Source organism: Notamacropus eugenii, chromosome 6 (genome assembly GCF_028372415.1).
Source record: "Notamacropus eugenii isolate mMacEug1 chromosome 6, mMacEug1.pri_v2, whole genome shotgun sequence".
Classification (NCBI taxonomy): Eukaryota; Metazoa; Chordata; class Mammalia; order Diprotodontia; family Macropodidae; genus Notamacropus; species Notamacropus eugenii.
In genome coordinates this window covers 191,174,859-191,196,862 of record NC_092877.1, presented here as the reverse complement: position 1 = coordinate 191,196,862, position 22,004 = coordinate 191,174,859, and the positions used below count along the sequence as shown (strand labels likewise).

Here is a 22,004-nt window from a genome sequence, read left to right as displayed (position 1 = left end):
TCTTACAGTAGAGTATAGGGACCAGTACTATTTAGGACCTATAAAGCAAGGAGAAGTCTTGGTGGAAACATTTTAGGCTTGTTGATTTGAGTAAAAACTACTAGAAATAAACAAGAGATGACTGCATCATTTATACTGCTTTCCCTTCCTCAACAGGTTTCTTCCAGGATGGAGTAAAGATACACTCTTTGAGAACAGTGTCACACTCTAGATTGGTGTTCAATCGTAGCCTGTAACTGAGTAGAGATTTAGAGTAAAAATATAACGATCCACCGGAAGAAAAAGTGAGGTGGCAAAAATCAGCCCATGTTATCATCACCCGTTCTCTAAGATGTTGCCCTTCAGCATTATCCTCCATGTCCCTACTCCATTCAGACTTGCTTTCTTTCTCAGAACGTGGTGGCTGTAATCACCTTGCTACTATCTCCCAAATGTTTATGTGTTCTTTGTTGAATAAAGTATAGTCATTTCTGCGACAATGCTTGTTCTGAAAACAAAATTTGTTCACCAACATAAGCATAAAGTGACTTTCATTTGCTTATGATCAGTTTCTTTCCTCAAGATCGCAGAAAGCTGCGCCACTTCACAGTAACTCAAAAGCTGCAACCCTTCCAACACCCACTTCCACAAGCAAATCTCTCATTTCTTCCCAGGTAAAAGTAAGAACAGTGGGCAGAGAAGGGCTTTTTCACTCCTTCCTTCCTCTAACCTCCACCATGGGATCATGGGATCATGGCCAAGCCCCCCCCGCAACTCCCCCAGTCCCAGAGTTGGGATCCACCAAGGCAGCGCTTTCACTCTAGCCCATGGACTTTGCCAGGACAGGCTTAGGCTGAACAGCAGCTCACAGATCTGGGTTATTTCCAATATTTTTTATTGCATTTATATATTTCTTAACTATTTAACATGTGATACCATTTTTATTAGGTTCTTTTTTTAAAATGTTACCAAAAAGAGTTTTGAGTATTGTTCTCCTAACCCCATTTTCCCATAAGACCTGTGATTTTTATTATGAGATTTTGCACACATACATAGTACAGTGCTTTTTTTTTTTAAATGAAATCCTATGTCAAATTATAGCAGAACTGCACATATTAATTAGTACTTTTAGATCACCTGAGTTAATAAAGGCTTTTCTACACATTCATTATCTGAGAATGGAACATAATGGAAAGGAAAGAGCCACCAAACTTAAGAGCTAGAAGTGTGGATTTGCCATTTGCCTCCAGGTGAGCCACTCTTCTCTAGGCTGCAATTTCTTGGTCTATAAGATGAGGAAGATCCTTTCCACTGCTAATATCTCAGTATGGTGGGTTATGTTATGATTAACAGATAGATGAAGAGAAAGACCAGAGGAGCTGAACAAAAGATATTAATGGTATCAGGAGGATTTACCCATGAAGTGGTAGGATGTTTAGCCAGGAATATATGCCCCAGCGAATGACCAGAGGACTAAAGATGTGGTTCTAACTACTATGTCAGGGGAGAAAGTAGATTCCCATAATCTGAAAGAATATGAAGACATATCACATAAATCAAATTTAGAAGACATATAAATCAAAAATAAATTCCACTGAGTTGTTACATTTCTTTTTAAATAAAATACATATTCATCACATACCCTATTCATTAATAATAGAGGCAATTAGTTGATGCCAAATAAATGGCACATAATAGTGTAAATCTTATACCTAAGAGGGCAAATATTGTCATTTACCCACCACATTCTTAACTGTAAGGGTCAGGGACTTTACATGTAATTTCACTGGTACACGGAACACCAAAATGGATAAACTCCTCTACCAAAGCAGTCTAGGAACTTCTCTGCAACTTAAGAGTCTCAGAGAGTTACCCAGGGCATTCAGAGATTGTCGTATGTGTGTACAGTCATTCATATATTAGACACAACATTCTTGATAAAATTATGTATTTTTCAAAATATTTTCATAGTTTAGGGTGGGATCACATACACATACTCTGTGAAATATATGCTGTTCTACATGTGCTAGAGTGCTTCCTTTAGGAACTGAAGAACTGCTGTCAGCTATCAGTTATAATTAATTTCCTATGCTCAAACTCAAGAAGTTCATCACAGACAAAGGTCCTCTACATTCATACAACCATAAATTTACATCTGTAAGGGATCTTAGAGACCATCCTGTCCAAACCTCTCATTTCATTAATAAGGAAAGAATCTCAGAAAGGTTAAGTGACTTCTACAAGGGCACAAAGGTATTAAGTACAAGAGGTAGAAGCTGAACCCATGTTCTCTAATTTTCCTGCTTACTGGACCATGCTATCTTCCTACTGAAAGAACTCAAAAATTTTAAAACCTACCAATCATAAAAATGTTTTGAAAAGTCTGAAAAGGTTTGCCAAGAGTACCTCATACTGCATTTGAATGCATTGTATGAATATAAATATCATGCCTCAAGTACGTCTTCTTTGCTGTAAATTGCTAAAAGGACTAGTGAAAATACTGTTAAAAAGAGTTTCTCTTCAAATGGAATTCGGTATATTCATGTCAGCAGAGAAGGGCTGAATGCTATGGTGTTAAGTAAAGGATTAACTCTGCGCGTACTGACATCATTTTCCTCCCTAATAATGCATCACTTTAGTCCTTCTAATCATTTCAGTTAGTTTTATGCAACTCAGCACCCTTCTGAGGCTATGGAAATTCAAAAACAAAAGCAAAAAATTCTAGAGCTACTCTAGGTCAAATGAGAAAAATAAGGAATCTAAGTGGTTAATAATCAAAGCTTTTAAAAAAATGACAAAACTATTAATAGTTTCACATATTTACTGTTAGCAAAATAACTGGGTTTTCCATAGAATAATAAAAGACTGTATCTTTGTCTCTACTATTGTAATAAGATTGTGTGAACCTTCTGAAAACTACAACTTAACATCTTAATTAAGCAAGCTAGTCACAGGCAATGTATGTGTGCATGTTTTAGTAATATAGTGTATTTTACATGGAAAATTTAACCTAGTAAATTTCATTACCTGGATTGAACCAAGAATATCCTTTAATGGCTCTTCATAAAATTCATCTTTTCCAAAGAACAGCAGCAACTCAAAGAAACTCCTAAAAAAAAAAAAATCAAGTTTCAGAGTTTTGCCCCAATTTAAAACTGTAAATGCCAAATAGAAACAAGGATAACATAAGTATTTTTAAAAGTCAAAAAAAAAAGATTTCACTAGCCAAGTTCTAATAACCATAAGCAATTTGTCTGCCTTTACAGTTAACTGTTAATGTTCACTTTAATTATTTACTTGGTGACAAATCTCATTTACTCACCATATTTACTATGTGATACTTATACATCCATAATAACATGCTTATGAAAGTTGGAATAATTTCCTTAATTCTAAGAATGATTGAACTACTATCCAGCTGTTCAGCATTACTATTTGGTTACAAGAAGAAAACATCATCAAAAGACACGCCATCAGTCTAGTGTGGGCAAAAGAAGAGGTTTTTTTTTTTTGAGGCCAGCACAAAAAAAGGATTAAAGACACTTTGTTTCCAAGGACTACTTTTCTGAAACGTAGTGATGCGTTTGTCACAATTTGGGCAATATATGATTTTCATTCACTCATGTTTTCCTGCGTAATTCAATCTCTTCTGAATAGTATGGATTTCACTGAGAAGAACGGATGCAGTATCACAAACTAGATTGTGCTGAGAAACCGAAGTATAATGAATTCTTCCATTTGGAATTTGTGTAGGACACTACATACAAAAGTGGAAAATATCTTTTAAAGAAAGAATGCATCTCCCTGTTCTATACTTCCTTTGATATCAATGATCAGAGGATTCCACTGAATAAAGTTATATCTGTGCTTGCATATATAAAAGAATCTTGTGTGCTCAACACATTCATGAGGAACATTTTACTAGAGGAGAGCTTTAAAATTGGTTTTGTTCTAATGAGTCAAATGTTTTTGAAAAAAAAACCAAAAAAACAACAAACCAACAAAAAAACCTTTTGCTCAGAGGGACAGTCCTCTTCTTCTCTCAAGTTCTAGTACTCCTTCAAACTAGGAAGGGTTCATAAAAATCATAATCGGAGAAATTATACTAGATATAATTTGACTGACAACTTAACACTTTTTTTTTCCATGTTAGTATTATATGTGTTGTTTGGTTGAGTGGTGAGGAGAGAGAAAGGCATTAAGACACAAGCCATCACCTCACTGCACAACAAAGACGGTATTTACTTGTTCTGCCAATCATTACATGTCACTCCCTAATGAATAAACCCCTATTACTTCCAGGATCAAATATAAATTCCTTGTTGGGCATTTAAAGACCTTTATAACCTGGCTCTATCTTCCCTTACTTGTCTTTTCAAACTTTACTCCTCCTTCTGGAACTCCATTATTTGACTAACTTGGCCTACTTGCTGCCCCTCACACAAGACACCAATTCCAACTTTTATACAACCTGTCCCACATACCTGGAATGTTTTCCCTCATCAACTCTGTTTCCTGGTTTCCCTGGCTTTCTGCATGACTCAGCTCAAACCTCTCTTCTATAGAAAGCCTTTCTAGGTTTCTCCTTCCTCTCAGTTTCCCTTCTCTAAAAATAATTTCCAACTACACCGTGTACATTGTTACATACATTGTTATTTGCATGTAATTTTTCCTATTATAATGTGAGTTTCTTGAAGGCAAGACTGTTTTTGCCTTTCTGTCTCCTGAGCAGTATCTGGCACACAGCAAGTATATAAATGTTTACTGACTTATTTCCTTATAATTCATCAGTTATTTTCATGTGTTATCATCGTCACTGGGTGTACTATTCTCCTGGTTTTATTTACTTCACCAGCCTCAATTAATGAAAATCTTCCTAAACTTCTCCCAAATCTTCATATTTATTGCCTTTTTCTTTAATAGTTGCAATCAATTTATTAAAAGAGATGATTGGTTAGGCATCTGAAATGGTGACTTCAACTTCCACATCTGGTTCAATGCTGATAGAAGTGATCTAACAACTTCAGAAGACCTGCGCAAATCAGTAAGGCGTTGGTGGAATCTCATTTAGAACCCATCCCAAGTCTTTGAACAGTCCCCACAAGGAGTTTTTCTAGTTGTGATTTAAAGTATCTTAGTGGGCATTTGAAAGGGTTCCTTCACTTTCAAGTTCTTTTCTTTGGTTCTTCTAACTAGGTCAGCAGACACTTTCATGAATGATTTCACATTGTGGCTGGTGAGGTGATCTGGATCCAGGAAATGGCCACTTTGGACTTCACAAGTGTCTTGCCAGTGTCTTTGAATGACATGGCGGTGGAGTAGTTTTCTGACTGACTTATTCATGAGAGCGAACAGCTGTGAGTCAGGAGGAAGAGAGGCAGGAACTGCTGACTCCACGTGGCTGCAGCAGTGATACCTTCACCAAACATATTTGTTGCTTTTTATAATGCAATTTTATTGCATTACATCCATATATAACTTGTTCAGCCATTTTCCATTAGACAGGCATCTACTTTATTTCCATTCTTTTGTCACTTTTTTTCTTGAGTCAGCAAGCACAAGAAAACACAATTTTCTCTTTAGTTTGTATTTAGTAATTCACATTACCCACAATTAAGGTGCTTGAGGCTTGGGCAAAGAAACACATACTGAACTTCTAAGCTGCCCACATTTCCCATTTAGTCATTGTTTTACACTTAGAACAGCCAAAAAGAATGAAGCTTTTTTTAAGTCCTGTATAAGAAATGTCATCTCTATTACCAAAGGCTAGGTTCAAGAAATAAGTATTTCAGACAAATTGATTAAATTTCAAACCTTTGAAAGCTCTGCTTTTGAAAACTTAACACTCATTCAATTCTAAGGATGACAGAGAGAAAGCCTGAATTCGGTTAATTTGCTTTTAATACCTTGTTTTCATATTGGGATAATCTCTCTTAACAGGAAGCTATGCCACTTGTTGGCAGAAAGAGCCACCTACAGACCTGAGAAAAGGGATGGGGTGTACAACAGAGAGCAAGAGTGAGATAAACTTGGTTTGTTGAGGTACAAAGCAAACCCCAAACCGAGAAATCCAGAGTCTCAAGAGCAGTTTACCAACACTTTCTCATACACTGACATAATAGGGTCAGTTAAAAAGTATATGAAACAAAGAACAATGTCTTTCGATGGTTTGTCACCGGCGACCCCTTCAGCACTTTTTAAACTGTGAGTCTCAAACCCACATGGAGCTGCTGATCCAAACCACTGTCCACAGCTATTAAAAATATGGATAGTCATGTTAAACCTTAAAAAAACAAATCCAACAGTCTGTGAGTTGATCTATAGCTTTATGAAATAATCTACTTATACTTTGATCTTTTTTTATATTAAAAAAGTTTCCTGCTATATTCTGTTGGTCTTCACATCACTATGAGAAGAGGAATGACAGTGTGGCCATAAAATTATTTTTTTCATTAAAACAAAATATTTCAAGACAAACTTGCCCTTGACTCCCCGCACCTTTTGTCATGGAGAAGGCTCTGAGTCTCTTTACCCCAGCACAGGGCCTGGAGGAAATACTCTGACTGAAAACATCCTGAGAAGAAAGGGAACTGTACCCCTACAGTGGGGCTACCTCGGTAGCTGCTTGCTCTAGTCCTTTTACCACAAGAAGCCTTTTCCTATTCCCTTTCAATATTAGTGTCTTCCCTCTGTTGAGTAATTTCCATTTACACTCTCTATACAGGTTGTACACAGTTATTTACATGTTGTCTCCCCATTAAATTGTGAGCACTTTAAGCACTCCTTGAGGTCAGGGACTATTTTTGTTTGTTTGATTTTTGTCCTTCTTTGTATCCTAAGCATTTAGTATGTTTCCAGTACATACAAAGTAAGCACCTGACACAAGTTTACTGACTTGACCTGATGTGTCCAGAAATAAAAAGCTCCAGAAAATCCTTTTCAGAAAAACTAAGTTAAGTGTCAACATTAAAATGTACACTGAAACAAATAATCCTTGAAAGGGACAGCACTGAAGACTTTTAGTTTACTTGCTCCTGTGGTTACCTGAACGCTGACTTTAATTTTTTTCAAACTTAATAAGTCTAATTGTACTCTAAATTATTTCTGACATATACTATACAAAAAGGTCATGTTTCAGTGATAATAGCTAATAATAGCTAACATTTCTATAGTGTATACTATGTGCCAGGAACAATGCTAAGTGTATCACAATTATTATCTCACAACCACCCTGGGAGGAAGGGGCTATTATTATACCCATTTTACAGATAAGAAAACTGAGGCAAACAGATTAAGTGAATCGCCCAGGGTCATACACCTATGAAATGCCTGAGATTATATTTGAACTTAGGAGTTCCTGAATCTAGGCCTAGCAATATATCCACTGTGTCACAAATATAGTGATATAGTAATCTAAATTTATTACTTAAATATCTATTGCACTGTGAATGAAATTTCTTAACTTTCATTTTGGAAATAGCCTGGGTAATATGGACAAATCTTAGGACTAGGTATACTCCTAATATAAGATCTTGTATGTAAGTCATCAACAAGAGCACATCAATAAATTGTACTGCCCTCCTATTTCTGTCTGCAAGCTTGGAAAACAAAACAAAACGTGTGGATCAAATCATGATTTTGAGCATTTTTCTCCGTTTGCATCTAAAAAATACTTAAAACAGGGAGGGGGGGGGGGTAAAGCCAAGATGGCAGGGTACAAGCAGGGACCTGCTTGAGCTCTCCCTTCAAACCCCTCATAAAACCTGTAAAAATGATTCTAGATAAATTCGAGATCAGTAGAAGCCACTAAATGACATAGTGAAACAGATCTCCAGCCCAAGACAATCTGGAAGGTCGACAGGAAGGGTCTATTACACCAGGCTAGGAGCATAGTGCAGTTCAGCATGGCCCATGCTACAGCAGGCCTTAAGAGTCTAAATTGCTGTGGCAGCTTCCAGACTTCTTAATCCATAAACGCCAAATGCAGCTTCAAAAATGAATGGGAAGAATCTCTCACCTGGCTGACAGGCGAGCGTAGTCCAGTCCCAGGTCTGCCCTATCTGGCCCTAGCCCCAGGGCAAGAAGTCAAAAGTCAAATGATTGGCTGGGAAAATGACCAAACGTGGGAACAAAAAAACAAAACAAAACTGACTACAGATTCTTACTTCCTTAGTGAAAAGGTATTTTCTTACATCACTGGTAATGAGGAAGAGCAAAACACACAAGCAGAAGAAGACAACAATGTCAAAGCTCATACATCCAAAGCCTCCAATAAAAATATGAATTGGTCTTAGGCCATGGAAGAGCTCAAAAAAGATTTTGAAAATCAAGTAAGAGAAGTAGAGGAAAAATTGGGAAAATGAGAGTGATGCAAGAAAATCATGAAAAATAAGTCAACAGCTTGTCAAAAGAGACCCAAAAAATGCCTTTAAAATTAGACTAACCTCAATGGTTATCCAGGGGAGATCATTTAAAAATTATTTGGCTACCTGAAAGCCATGATCAAAAAAAAAAAAAAAAGAGCCTAGATATTATCTTTCAAGAAATGATCAAGGAAAATTGCCCTGATATTCTAGAACCAGAGTATAAATGGAAAAAATCCACTGATCACCTCCTGAAAGAGATGCCCAAAGGAAAACTCCTATGAATACTGTAGCCAAATTCCAGAATTTCCAAGTCAAGGAGAAAATATTGCAAACAGCCAGAAAGAAACAATTCAAGTATTGTGGAAATGATGGGGTACTTGGATGCATGTACTTGGACCCTAATTCTAAAATAAAATTTCTCTTTAAAAATCCTATTTCTTCCCTACCCTTAAAACACTATCTCAGGCAGTTTCTCCCCAACCAAAGGACACAGTCTGCCCCAACAACAGCTTTTATCTCCCTTCTTGCTACAGCAGCCAGTTGCACCTGTAGAACTTATTAGTCTGAATCAGCTCTGCACTGGCTGAATGGGTTGTGCACTGGTTCATAATGATATTTACTACTCACTGACCAATCATGTGTATCCTAGACTTAGACATACATGTACTCCCTTACATTTATCTTGTCTAACAAGACACTGATGAGGGCAACCTGGTATCCCTTAGTCAGTCCTGGCCATTAGTTGACTTAGTGAAGTTTCAGGCCTGAAACCACACCTCCAAGTAGGCCTCCTTGGGTTATTTCTCAATGAACTCTTGGTAAAATATCTGTGCAGTAGACACCAAAAGTGCATGTTACTTTAAGAACTAAAAACTCCTTAATCCCACCCTGAATCACTTAGTTAGCATATTTAGCACATATTTTACTATAGAACATCCTATATAAACTTTACCTGTTCCCCTCTAAGCTTGCAGGTTCCCTAAGAACTCTTGCCTGCTGAAAAGCATAATAAATCTCTACCTTGACCTCAACAATGCTTGTGTCTGTGAAGTCTTCTCCAGGCGTCACATGCAGGGAATTCCAGTCTTGGAGTTCCTGTACCCCACCTCCTTCCAGTCCTTATCAGAAATCAGGATAACACAAGATCCAGCAGCTTCTACATTAAGGGGTCAAAGGGCTTGGAATATGATATTCTGAGGGTCAGAGGAGCTAGGATTAAAACCAAGAATCACCTACCCAGCAAAACTGAGTATAATACTTCAGGGGGAAAAAATGGACATTCCATGAAATAGAAGACTTTCAAGCATTCTTGAAGAAAAGCCCAGAGTTGAATAGAAAATCTGACTTTCAAATACAAGAATCAAGAGAAGCATGAAAAGGTAAGCATGAAAAGGAAATGATAAGGGACTTATTAAAGTGAACTGCTTATATTCCTACATGGCAAGATGGTATTTGTAACTCATGAGACCCTTCTCAGTATTAGGGTAGTTGGAAGGAATACATATGGACTGTGTGTGTGTGTATGTATATATGTATGTGTGTGTATGTATATGTATGTATATGTACGTGTGTATACATATATATTATATATATATATGTAGAGTGAGCTGAATATGTAGGGATGACATCTAAAAAAAAATTAGGTACTGAGAGGAATGTACTGGGAGAAAGAGAAAGGGAGAGGTAGAATGTAGTAAATCATCTCACATAAAAAAGGAAAAAAAGAACTTTTACAATGGAGGGGAAGAGGGGGAAAGTAAGCAGGAATAAGCAAACCTTACTTTCATCAGATTTGGTTTCAGGACAGAATAACACACATAGTCAGTTGGGTATGGAAGTTTACTTTACCCTACAAGAAAGCAGGGAGGAAGAGAATAAGAGGGGGCATAACAGAATGGACAGTGGATTGGGGGAAGAGATAATTGGAAGCAAACACTTCTGTAGAGGGACAGGTCAAAAAAGAGAGGAGAATAAATGCAGGGTGGGACAGGATAGAGGGAAATATGCTTAGTCTTTCACAACATGACTGTTATGGAAGTGTTTTGCATAACTACTTGTGTGTAACCTATATCGAATTGCTTCCCTTCTCAAAGAAGCTGGATGGGGAAGGGGGAAGGGAGAGAATGTGGAACTTAAAGCTTTAAAATGAATGTTAAAAACTGTGTTTACATGTAACTAGAAAATAAGTTATATAGTCAATAGGATATAGAAATCTATCTTGCCCTATAGGAAAATAGAAGGGAAACGGATAAGAGGGGGAGGACAGATTGGAAAAAAAGGTAATCAAAAAACATGCTGTCCTGGGGTGGAGGGAGGAGGGAGATAGGGAGAAAATTTGAAATTCAAAATTTTGTGGAAGTGAATGTTGAAAACTGAAAATAAATAATAAAATAAATAAATTTAATTACAAAAAAATAAAAAACATAAAACTACACGTAAGCATTTTTTTAGGAACTTGAATTTTTCAGGTTTTCTCTTTCTTTTCTAATATAGCTCACTATTTTAGGCCTAGATTTGTACATGCCAGCAAGTGAATAATTATAATAAATGAAGGATAAGTGTTTAACAAACCTTCAAACTGAAAACACACATGGTAAACAGTACACTTTTAAGTTTCATCTGCATCACTAACATTTTCCATCAAAACTCAAGAGCGTACACAATCTGAACCAGATTAAAATGTAACTGAGAAATATTTAACAAAACAAATAAACGAAAATACAATAGAGCACATATAATGTCAACATATGGCATTCTAAATTAATATGAGACCACAGGGATTCATTTCTATTTGAGTTTGTCATCAGTGGTCTAGACAATCAACAAAACAACAAGTCAAGTTGATTTGCAGTATTCACTGATTTGCAACGTGTAAATGCTTACAACGAAAATTTAACAACTGGCTGAGCTGGATCCAGTACACCACTTAGTACAATCTTTGTGGGGGTATAATAACATACTCTTTATTCATATCACACTTTACAGAATTAGAAGGCCCTTCATTAACAATATAATCCAATTAACACCTGTTGAAGCACTCTCTACAACACTTCCAACAAAAGGTCATCCAAACTCTGGTTAAAGATCTCTTTAACTTACCAGTTATCCAGGCAACCAATTTCACTTTTGGACATCTAAGTTCTTGTAATGAACTAAAACATGACTTTCTATACTTTGAACTGTTGCTCCTATTTCTGCCCTCTGAGCTATGCAAAGAAAGAGAACTCTTTCTTCCAGAGGTCAGCTAATCAAATACTTGTGGACAACTTGAGGACAATGGATATGGGAGAGAGAAAGGCACAGTGAATGATCTGGTTTGCCTAGAATGCAGCACATATGAAGGGGAAGCAGAATGAGGCAAGTGTTAAAGAAGTTAGACTGGAACCAGATTTGAATGGTCTTCAATGGTAGAAACAAGAATTTATGTGTTATATATGGAACACAATAGAGATCTTTTAAACAGAAGAGTGACATGATCATAACTGTGCATTAGAAACACCACTTGGGCAAGAGTGAAATATGTAGTTTGGAAAAGGGCTAGACCTACAAGACCAGCAGCTACAAAAGTACTACAATAGCTGATTACAAATTGCTTTTCAAAAAAACATCTCCTTTGATCATTAAGACAATCCTATAAAACAGTTTACAAATACATTTATTCATTCTCTCTCAAAGAAGCAGTGTCTTAAACAAAAACACATAGCTAGCAAATGATGGAAGCAAGACTCTAACTTCAACCAAATCAATTTTTTCCAAAATTCAACTCAATTCAATAATAAGTCTGACCCTGTCATCCTCCACTTAAAATTTTATTTTTGGTAGCTCTGTAATGTCTTTTTGATAAAATATAAATTTATCAACTTGGCCTTTAATATCCTATTCTGACTCCAGCCTCCCTTGCAAATTACTTTCATACCTTACTACTCCCCTTCACATGATCGACTTTCCAGCCAAACTGGCCTTTTAGTTCTTCCTCAAATGCTGCACTTCATTTCTTGCCTCTATAGCTCTGCACAGGCTGTCCCTGTCTCCCATGTCTGGAATTCTTCCTTACTTCTGCCTCTTGGCTTGTAGTAAAGTCTAAGTTGAGGTGTTATGTTCTACTTTCTTGTTTTCCTAAATTGTCAGTAATCTCTCCCACCTCCACTTACCTAAAACTTCATACCTGTTTCTATGAAATACCTTCCTTCAAGAAGTAAACTACTTGAAGGCAGGACTTCCATTTTTGTCTTTATATTTCCCAATATTAAGCACAATACTTTGCAATTTAATTCAACTAGCATTTATTAAATATCTACTATATGCAAGGTATTGAACATTGGAAGATAGCACACACAAATGAAAATGACAAACCTGTCCTCAACTCGCTTACATTCACATTAGGGAATATGACCTCAATCATGAGGCACTGATTAAATGCTTGCTATATACCAGGCATTACTCCAGGTGACAAGGATAAAAAAGACGAATTTAACAGTCTCTACTTTCAAGTACCTTATATTCAGTGGTGTCAAACTCAAATAGAAAGAAGAGCCACTAACCCATACATATGGATACCCTGAAAGCCACATACTGGCTTAATTATAAAATGTAACGTTATGCATTTTTTATTAGATTTTTTATTTATTTTGTTAATTATGTCCCAGTTACATTTTAATCTGGTTCAAGTCTCAACTCTGTACTATCTGTACATAGTACCATTGTACTAAGTTATGTGTACACACAGACACACCATAGACACACACACACACACACACACACACACACACACACACCAGGAAAGGCTTCATAGAAGAAATGGCATGAGCAGAGCTTGGAGGATGAAATTCTGGAAGACAAGGAGCATAGGAAACATATTTGAAGAATGGTTCATACAAATAATGGAGTAAGAAAGAGCTGTGTCAATCTGCCAATTTGGGGGCAGTGATACAGTGTGGCTAAAATACAGAATTTGTGAAGAAGAACAGTCATCCTTTGACATTCACAGTTTAATTATTTTCGGGTGGCCACTGATAATTAAATGGGAACCTTAGAGATTGGTGGTGTACTGCCAAAAATCCACAATGATTCACACATATAAAGAAAACTTTAGCCATACATGCATAAATATTGTATGTTATTAATCTATATTATCATTTACTACCATACACATACATAAATTTATTATAAAGTTACATTGTGTTATACATTTCAGTGTGCTAAAGAACCACAGGCCACCCAGACTGTGATTTTCTACCTTAGTGACTATTCTATCTTGTACTTTTCAAAAGGAAATCCATAAGGCAGTTGCTTCAGCTATGCCAGCTGTAGCAAAGACATGGTGTACGAGATGCTAATCTAACTTTTTTATGGATGCAATATGTTGTTTTGTTTTGTGTGTTAAATAAATATGATCGGAATTGCAGCTTTTCAATTTATGGGTGTCCTGTGCCCCTAACCCCCTTGAATATTGAGGATCAATGGTAATATGAAATAAGGCTAGAAAGGTAAAGTCAAGATTATAGAAGGCCTTAAATCAAAGGCTCAGGAGTCTGTATTTTATCCTAGAACCAAGAAGGAGACACTCAAAGTTTTTGAACAGGGAAATGACTTGGTTAAGATCTATCTGTACTTGGGAATATTATTTAAGCACTTGTGGGCATAGTATGGAGAGAGGTAATAAACGAAGCAGGGAGATCAACTAAAAGTTTATCAAAAACTTTTATCAAAACTTACCAAAAAAATAAACTTACAATAGCCTAATCTAGTCTAGCGGTCTAATCAGTATCAAACTCTATGATGGCACGATAAAGACCAAGAACACCACAAATAAACATTGTTAATGTCATACTATATTTTTATTTTGTTAAAAACTTCCCAATTACATTTTAATCTGAGAGCTTTGCAGGTCTTGAGTTTGATACTCCTAGTCTGACACCTATATTTTAGATCAGAGGTATCAACAGTTTCCTAAATTAAAACTCAGTCCACAAGGATCTCTATGTTCCATTTGGTGAAAGCTATTTATTTCTATTTGAGTTTGACATCACTGATTTAGACAACTGAACTTGAACTACGGTGAACTATACTGAATCATATGCCTTCACAATGGGGATGTGTGGGGAAAGAGGAAGGGAGAGAAGTTAGAGCTCAAAAGATTTAGGAATAAATGTTGAGAATTGCTTTTGCATGCAACAGGGAAATAACAAACACAGGTACTGGGGTATAGAAATCTGTCTTGCCCTATAAGAAAATAGAGGAGATGGGGATAAGGGAAGGGAGGGGTGGGATAGAAGAGAGGACAGATTGGGGGAAGAGGTAATCAGAATGCATGGTGTCTTGGGGGGAGGGGAGATATGGGGAGAAAATTTGGAACTCAAAATCTTGTGGAAATGAAGGCTGAAAACTAAAAATAAATAAATAATTTTTTTAAAAAAGGAGATGGGCAGTCTGTTGTTAATTTTTTTTTTACATTCCTATGCCCTCATAAAGCATATTATCTTGGATACTACAGTATTTTGAAAACACATGTATTTCTATGGATAGCTCAAAATATTGGATATTTAGCATATTCTATGGAATTCTAGGAGTGCATCATTTCTTAGCTTTTCCTATCATTTGTCATAACTGCATTGCATAAAAATATTTTGTTCTCTTACAGAAAAAATAAACTCCAAAATAACTAGACTTCTTTAAAAAAAAAAGAAAAGATGAGTAAGTTTTGGAGGGAAGCAAGCATTCCATAACAGAGAATAATATGAACAATGGTAGTGAATCAGAAAAGTCCCAGATAAACTCATGTAGGTCAATTTAGTGGGAAGGGAAATGAACCACCAGAAGTAGAGGAAGTGGATATGATAGACAAGTGACTGGGAAATCTGGCAGACAGAGCTAGGAGAGAAAATAGTAGCCAGAGGAGAAGTACAAAATTAAAGGTTTTCTCAACATAAGGGAGAGGAGATACGTGCCTTTTTTAAGTCAGAAAGGAAGAAGTCTTTTGAATAGGAAGGAACGAAGATGCTATTTTCAAAAGTGCTTGTGGTTGGCAGGGAGGGGGAAGGGAAAGATAAGTGAAATAATTAAATGAAGTCCAAAGGGACAGACTCTAGAGCCTGCACTCTGACCCTTAAAAGGAAGGAAACTTCATTCTTTAATACTGGAAGAAGAGAAAGAAAATGAATGCAGAAAAAGTTAATGAGCTATCTCAAGCATGACTGCCTTGATCTCATCAGTCAGCAAAGTAGGAAATCTGAGGAAAGTGAAAAAAGCTTGGGGCAGAGTTGCTTTAAGCAACATACTAAAGAATTATTAAGTGATTATTATAAGGAATGAAAAGCAACACCGAGGGGCCCAAGTGATTAATCTGTAAAAGGTTGACTCAACAGTTTCAAATATAAACTAATTTTTTAAAAAATTAGAATAAAATATTTATATTATCATCGTGGAATTTTCTCTCTTCTAGGATGATGACTACTATATTTTACTACAAAATATAAATCAATAACTCCTTTATCAGCAAACTATATATTTATTTTTTCTAGTAAATACATTATGTACTATAGTAAATAATAGATAAGCTAATCATTTCTTAGCATTAAACAGACTTAATTAGCTTCATGGGTACATTCAACTTACACTTTAAACCCCAATGTAAAGGCTCAACAGTCTATATGGATTCACAAAACCTATTATAGTCCACAACTACCTATTACTCGACTAGATTCAGTTTCTTCTGAAAGTCTAGAAAACTTGTAAACTAGAACGTAGGAGGGGAAGTATTTTGTATTATTAGGGCACATAAATCAAATGAAATTCTATATATTCCATATGAAATTCCTATATAGTCTCCCAATAAAAAGGGCCCTCAAACTGACATACTCAAAAAATCATAATATGAATGTCATAAATGAGAAAACCTTCCATTGCAAGTCATGTCTTATTAAATAGACCATTCATATAGGAATGACTGGGAAACAGATAGTTCAATTTCAAAAATGTAGAGTGCCTACCAAAGGTGTTTAGCACTGTCATGGAGAATGTCAAGTTTAGACTCCAAATGAAAAAGGAATTCCTCTACTGAGGTTACTTAGAAGCTTCTGCTTTCAAAGAACATTATTTCTAACGGATCATTAGGATATTTTAGACACCACAGACATCAAATAATTAGTTTCATGTCAAATAAAGCACAACAGAGAAAGATAAATGATGGATGTGAGTAGACTTGTATTATCAGAGATGTTATAGAGGAGAAATGATTTAGATATATCAAAGCAATGAGTGACTGAAAAAAGAAGTGGACTATTAGAGTAACAGCAATATTATTTACCAGAGTTCCCTGCCCCAGGGGAGGTTTTCCTAAGATTCTGTCCTGTACAGGTTAGGTTAGTTTCTCTTTTAAAAAGTACTGAAACTGTCCTTGAGATTTGATCCAAAGAAGGCACCAAATTTTTTTTTCATTCAAAGTCTAATTTAGGTACCACTTCCTTCATGAAGTCCTCCCTAAACCCCATAATAACCCCTCCTTACCCTTTTTAAAGCGATTTCTCTTTCCTAAAATTTTCTTAGAGTAATTGTCTGAATTTCTAGTATATTCTGCCTTTCATCAAATTTATTTGTCTATACAGGTTTTCTCCCATTTTGGATTTACAAGCTCCCTGAATAAGTAGGCTGTATTGTTTTTCATTTAGGTTAACCATAGTACCTTGCACATACTAGGAACTTAGCAAATATTTGTGGAACTTGGATCACAGTAGGCTCAAGAAAAAAAAAAGAAAAATTTAACCAAGATGAATATCAAATCCCATACTTAGATTAAAAAATATCACCTGGACAAATACAGAATGGGAGAGATTGACTAAAAAAGGACCCGATGATCACAGTGGACCACAGGGACAAGAAGATGTAGACTAAAAAGCTAATATGATCTTACGTTTTATTGGCAAAAGTAATATGTTTACAATGAGAGATGACAGTCCTGATGCATTCTGTTCTGGCCAAACTACATTAACAGTATTACGATCAGTTTGAGTGACCTTCGCCCCCCCCACCCAATCTGAAGAAGTAGGCGGTATGATTAAGGTACAGGGCACCTGACCATTTTTCCCACAACAGCAGGTAACTCATCTGCCACCTACTCTGCTACCTCCATGGATGGCAAACTCCTACCATCTATTAATCTCGACTTTAGGCACAAACTCTGTCTCCCTCAAGCCTAGTCTACCAATTTTCTACTTCAACTTCACTCATCCTTTCCATTGTATCCTATGGAATTTCTATTACAAAATGAACAAACTTGCCCTCATTTTGGACCCTTTTCCCATACTCCTATATCTGCCCTCAGTGAGACCCAGCCCTCCTCAGACATTAGCCATTCTTTTCAATTATACGTACTCTCTGTCCCCAACCGCAAACGTATACAGATCACAGTGGATGTTATATACTGATCCCTAGGTCACATTCCCTCAATTAAAAAAAATAAACACTCAAGTCACTGTCTTTCCCCGCCCCCCCCCCCAACTCCTGTCATTATACTGGGGGATTTTCAACATTATATGATGCTGCTTCCTCAGTCATAACCTTCCAATTCTGTAATCTCATATCCTATGACTTTCATTCTACGTCTGCCACAAATAGGAATGTTCATGCCCCAGATCTCACCATTACTTCATGTTTCACTTCCTTGATCAATCTGGCATTACCCTTTCTGACCATAGCCTCTTGTCACTTCATCTCTCTCTATGCTTAGCCCTATTACCTGAACTTATTCCAACCTCCAATCTGTTTTTTTCTTTTTTAATAATTTTTTTTCCAGTTACATGACAGACAATTTTTAACATTTGTGTTTTTTTTTCAATTTGAGTTCCAAATTCTTTTCCTCCCTTCCTTCCCCCCTTCCTGAGATGGCAAGCAATTTGATATAGGTTATACATGTGCAATCATGCAAAACATATTTCCATACCGGTCATGTTATGAAAGAAAACAGACAAAAAACACAAAAAAGTGAAAAACAGTATGCTTTGAACTGCATTCAAACTCCATCAGTTCCTTATCTGAAGGTGGACAGTATTTTTTTCATCAAGCATCCTTTGGATTATCGTCTTGGATCACTGTATTGCTGAGAACAGTCAAATCATTCACAGTCCACCACTGTACAATATTGCTCTAACTGTGTACAACGTTCTCCTGGTTCTGCTCACTTCTTTCTGCATTAGTTCATATGTTCAGATTTTTCTGAAAGCATCCTGCTTGTCATTACTTACAGCACAATAGTATTCCATTATAATCACATACGTCCACTTGCTCAGCCAAAAGTCATTAACAGGCATCCCCCTCCATGTTCAATTCTTTGCTACCACAAAAAGAGCTGGTATAAATGTTTTTGTACAAATAGGTACTTCTTAAATCTCTTTAGGAGGCTCCGATCCTTCTACTCCTTCTTAGACAATTACCAAAAGCTCTGACTTTACTTCCTCCCTTCCCAGACTCACTCTACAGCTAACCAATTCAATCAACTCCATGTGACTGCTACTCAAATCCCTTGTCATCTCACCCCTTTCACCACCCATGCCTTCCCCTACAATTCGTCTGCTGGGTTCTAATATATATTCTGCCAGATGGAGCTGGAGGAAGAGTCACATAATCGTGCTGATAGGGCACACAACAAATTCAGGTTGTCCAACTTTAAATGGGCCCTCACTGCAACATAGCGATTCTTTCATTCCTCTGTAATCGATTCCCTAGGTCATTCCCCACAGAGGCTATTCTAAATCTTTTTCTCTTCTCAAGCTTTCAGATTCTTCCCTTACTCTTTCCCATACATTTAGCATAGAAGTTCACTTCTCATTTTACAGAAAAAATGAGATCCTTTTCCATGAACTCCCTCATCTTGCCTCTCCATCTCAAAATTTTTTGATACCATCCCCCATTCTCTCCTTCCCTCATCTCTTCTACAGTTGTTTCTTTTTCTTGCCAAAGCCAACTTCTACATATGCTGTAGGTTTCATTTCCTCCTGTACTGTTCATCAGATTGACTCCTCAATTATTCTTCTCTCTAATCTCCAACCTCTTCCTAGGAACTGGCTTCTTCTATATTATTTTTAAATATGTCCAAGCCTCCCTGCCTCCATTTTCTGAAAAGCCCTTCACTAGACCCCATCATCTGCTTACACTATAGTTCTAGATCTCTCTTACCTTTCTCAGCCAAATTACTAGAATTAATTAGCTGCACTTGTTGCCTCTAACCTTCCTCTCTACTCCTTAACCTTTCACAATTTTGCTTCCCTCCTCAACTAAAACTGTTCTCTCTAAATTATCAATGGTCTCTTAATTAACAAATCGCTACACTAGACACCACTGACTACTCTCCCCCTGGATGCTATCTCCTCCCTGAGTTTTCATGACATTGCTCTATCCTGATTTATCATCTCTATCACATCCTCTAAATCTGGGTGTTCTCCAAGGCCAGTCATGGAGCCTTTCTTCTCTACACCCTCTTTTTTAGTGACTTCATCAACTACCATGGGTTAATGTCATCTCTATGCAGATCACCAACTACCAGAGACGCCAAAATGCATGTCCTGAAGACAACTAACACTCAACATGTCCATAAAAGAATTTATTATTTTCCTTCCAAAACCTGCCTTTCTTCCAAACATCCCTACTTCTGCCAAAGGTACCACAATCTACTGGCTCCTTCTACTGATAAACATACCCATGTGTCCCCATCCTCAAAACACCCACATTTGATCCATCCATTCCTGATAACTATTATTCCACAGCTTTCCCCCCCATCTGTGGCTCAACTAACAAGAAGTTCATGTACAACAGATGCCTCCACTTCCTTTGTCTTTTTAACTCTACTGTCTGGCTTCTGACATCATCATTCAACTAAAACTGCTCTCTCTAGTTACTAATGACTTCTTAATTGTCAAAACTAACGGCTTTTTCTCAGTTATCCTTCTGGACTTCTCTGCAACCTCTGACAATGTCAATCACCTTCTCATTGATATGCCCTTCTTTCTAGGCTTTCAGGATGCTGCTCTCTCTCGGTTCTCCTCCTCCCTATCTGAACTACTCCCCAATCTCCTTTGCTGAATCTTCATCTAAGTCATGCCCACGAAGCATGAGTGTTGTACAGGATTCTGTCCTGGACCTTTTTCTCTTCTTCCTCTTTTCTCTTTCACTTGGTGGTCTCATCAGTTCTTATGGATTCAATTATCATCTCTATGCTGATGTTTCTCAAATCTAATTATATCAGCCCTAATCTCTCTGCTGACAAATCTCCAACTGTCCACTGGACACCTCAACTGGATCTCTTAGACGTGTTAAAATTAACAAGTACAGAACTCAACTCATTATCTGTCTCCCTAAAGCCTCCCTTTTACAAACTCCCCCATTACAGGCAAGAATATCCCATCTTCCTAATCAAAGTTCACTGCATATGTGTCATTCTAACTCCTCACTCTCTCTTCCTCCCCCAACCCCATACTGAATCATTTGTCAAGATCTGTTGACTCTACTCACTGTGCTACCTAACTGCCCCTGCAACTTGTTAAAAGTAATTATTTTAGCACATACCATGATTTATACTCCATGCCAAGCTCAGTGGTCATTGGTTCATGGTACATAAGATTGTCTTCTAAGAACAAAACCCGAGTTTTATAGCATTATAAAAATATCATATATACATGCAATTTAATATCTTTATAAATACACACATGCAAATATATGTATATATGCCTTTATATACTCACACTATTATAAAAATTCTTTAACCTTGGATTTTATTGACCACCTTCTGGTCCAGTACTGTTCCTTAAAAGATTATTTTAATAACTATGACATCCTGGATTATTTAATTCCAGGGCACCTAGGCACAATTGTAGTTAGCCAGTAACTTCTTCAACTGGGGGAAAAATAACAACAAACGATTAAAACAACAAGTACCACTTTTATAGTGACTTAAGGTTTTCAAAATGCTTTACGTGTTACCTCATTTATTCATTACCATTTTAGAGATAAAGAAACTAAGACAGAAAGATTTGTTATTGCTCAGTCAAATGGCTCGTAAATACCTGAGGCATAATTTTGACACGCCTGACTCAAAATTCAGCGCTCTATCTACTAAAGCCCTGGAAATCTGATTTTAGTTGTGGTATAACAGAAATATGGGGAAAAACGTTAACATTTACATAACGCTTACAATGTTCCAGGCACTATATGAAAGTGCTATACAATTAACATCTCATGTGATCCTTACGAATCTTATAATGCCAATTCAATATTAAAACTGTAGTCAAAATTATAACAAATATTTAAAATAACTCTAAAAAATGAAAAGAATTGTGGAGACAGATATCTTCCTTAGAAAAGGAATGACTTAAACCAATATATGAATGATGCAATGACAAAGACAACATTTTAATAAGGAAAGAAAATAATACTTACAAAGCTAGGCTACTCAAAACATACTGTACGTGCTCACATTCAGTTGGGAATGATACACTGGCCGTTGTGAAACAACAAAGTGCTGTCTGAAGAACCTGAAGCTGTGGCAAAGGAACCTGCCATCTTCCAGCATAATCTTCAACCACCTACAATGGGGAATTGATCCAAAAAGTCATTAGATTTTAATATATGAAAAGAGTGACAATTTCTCAGGAAATTCTTTTCATGCAAAAA

The 22,004-nt window shown here is 36.6% G+C and overlaps 1 protein-coding gene across 1 annotated transcript in view; it reads right to left on the bottom strand.

The window, feature by feature from the left end:
• Nucleotides 1-22,004, bottom strand: part of ZNF654 (zinc finger protein 654) — a 108,596-nt gene that overhangs the window by 37,131 nt on the left and 49,461 nt on the right. The window contains exons 2-3 of the mRNA XM_072621648.1: nt 21,771-21,916; nt 3,007-3,088 (exon numbers count right to left, since the gene is read on the bottom strand). Coding sequence (XP_072477749.1) covers nt 3,007-3,088; nt 21,771-21,916 — 228 coding nt within the window. The remainder of the gene's footprint in view (nt 1-3,006; nt 3,089-21,770; nt 21,917-22,004) is intronic.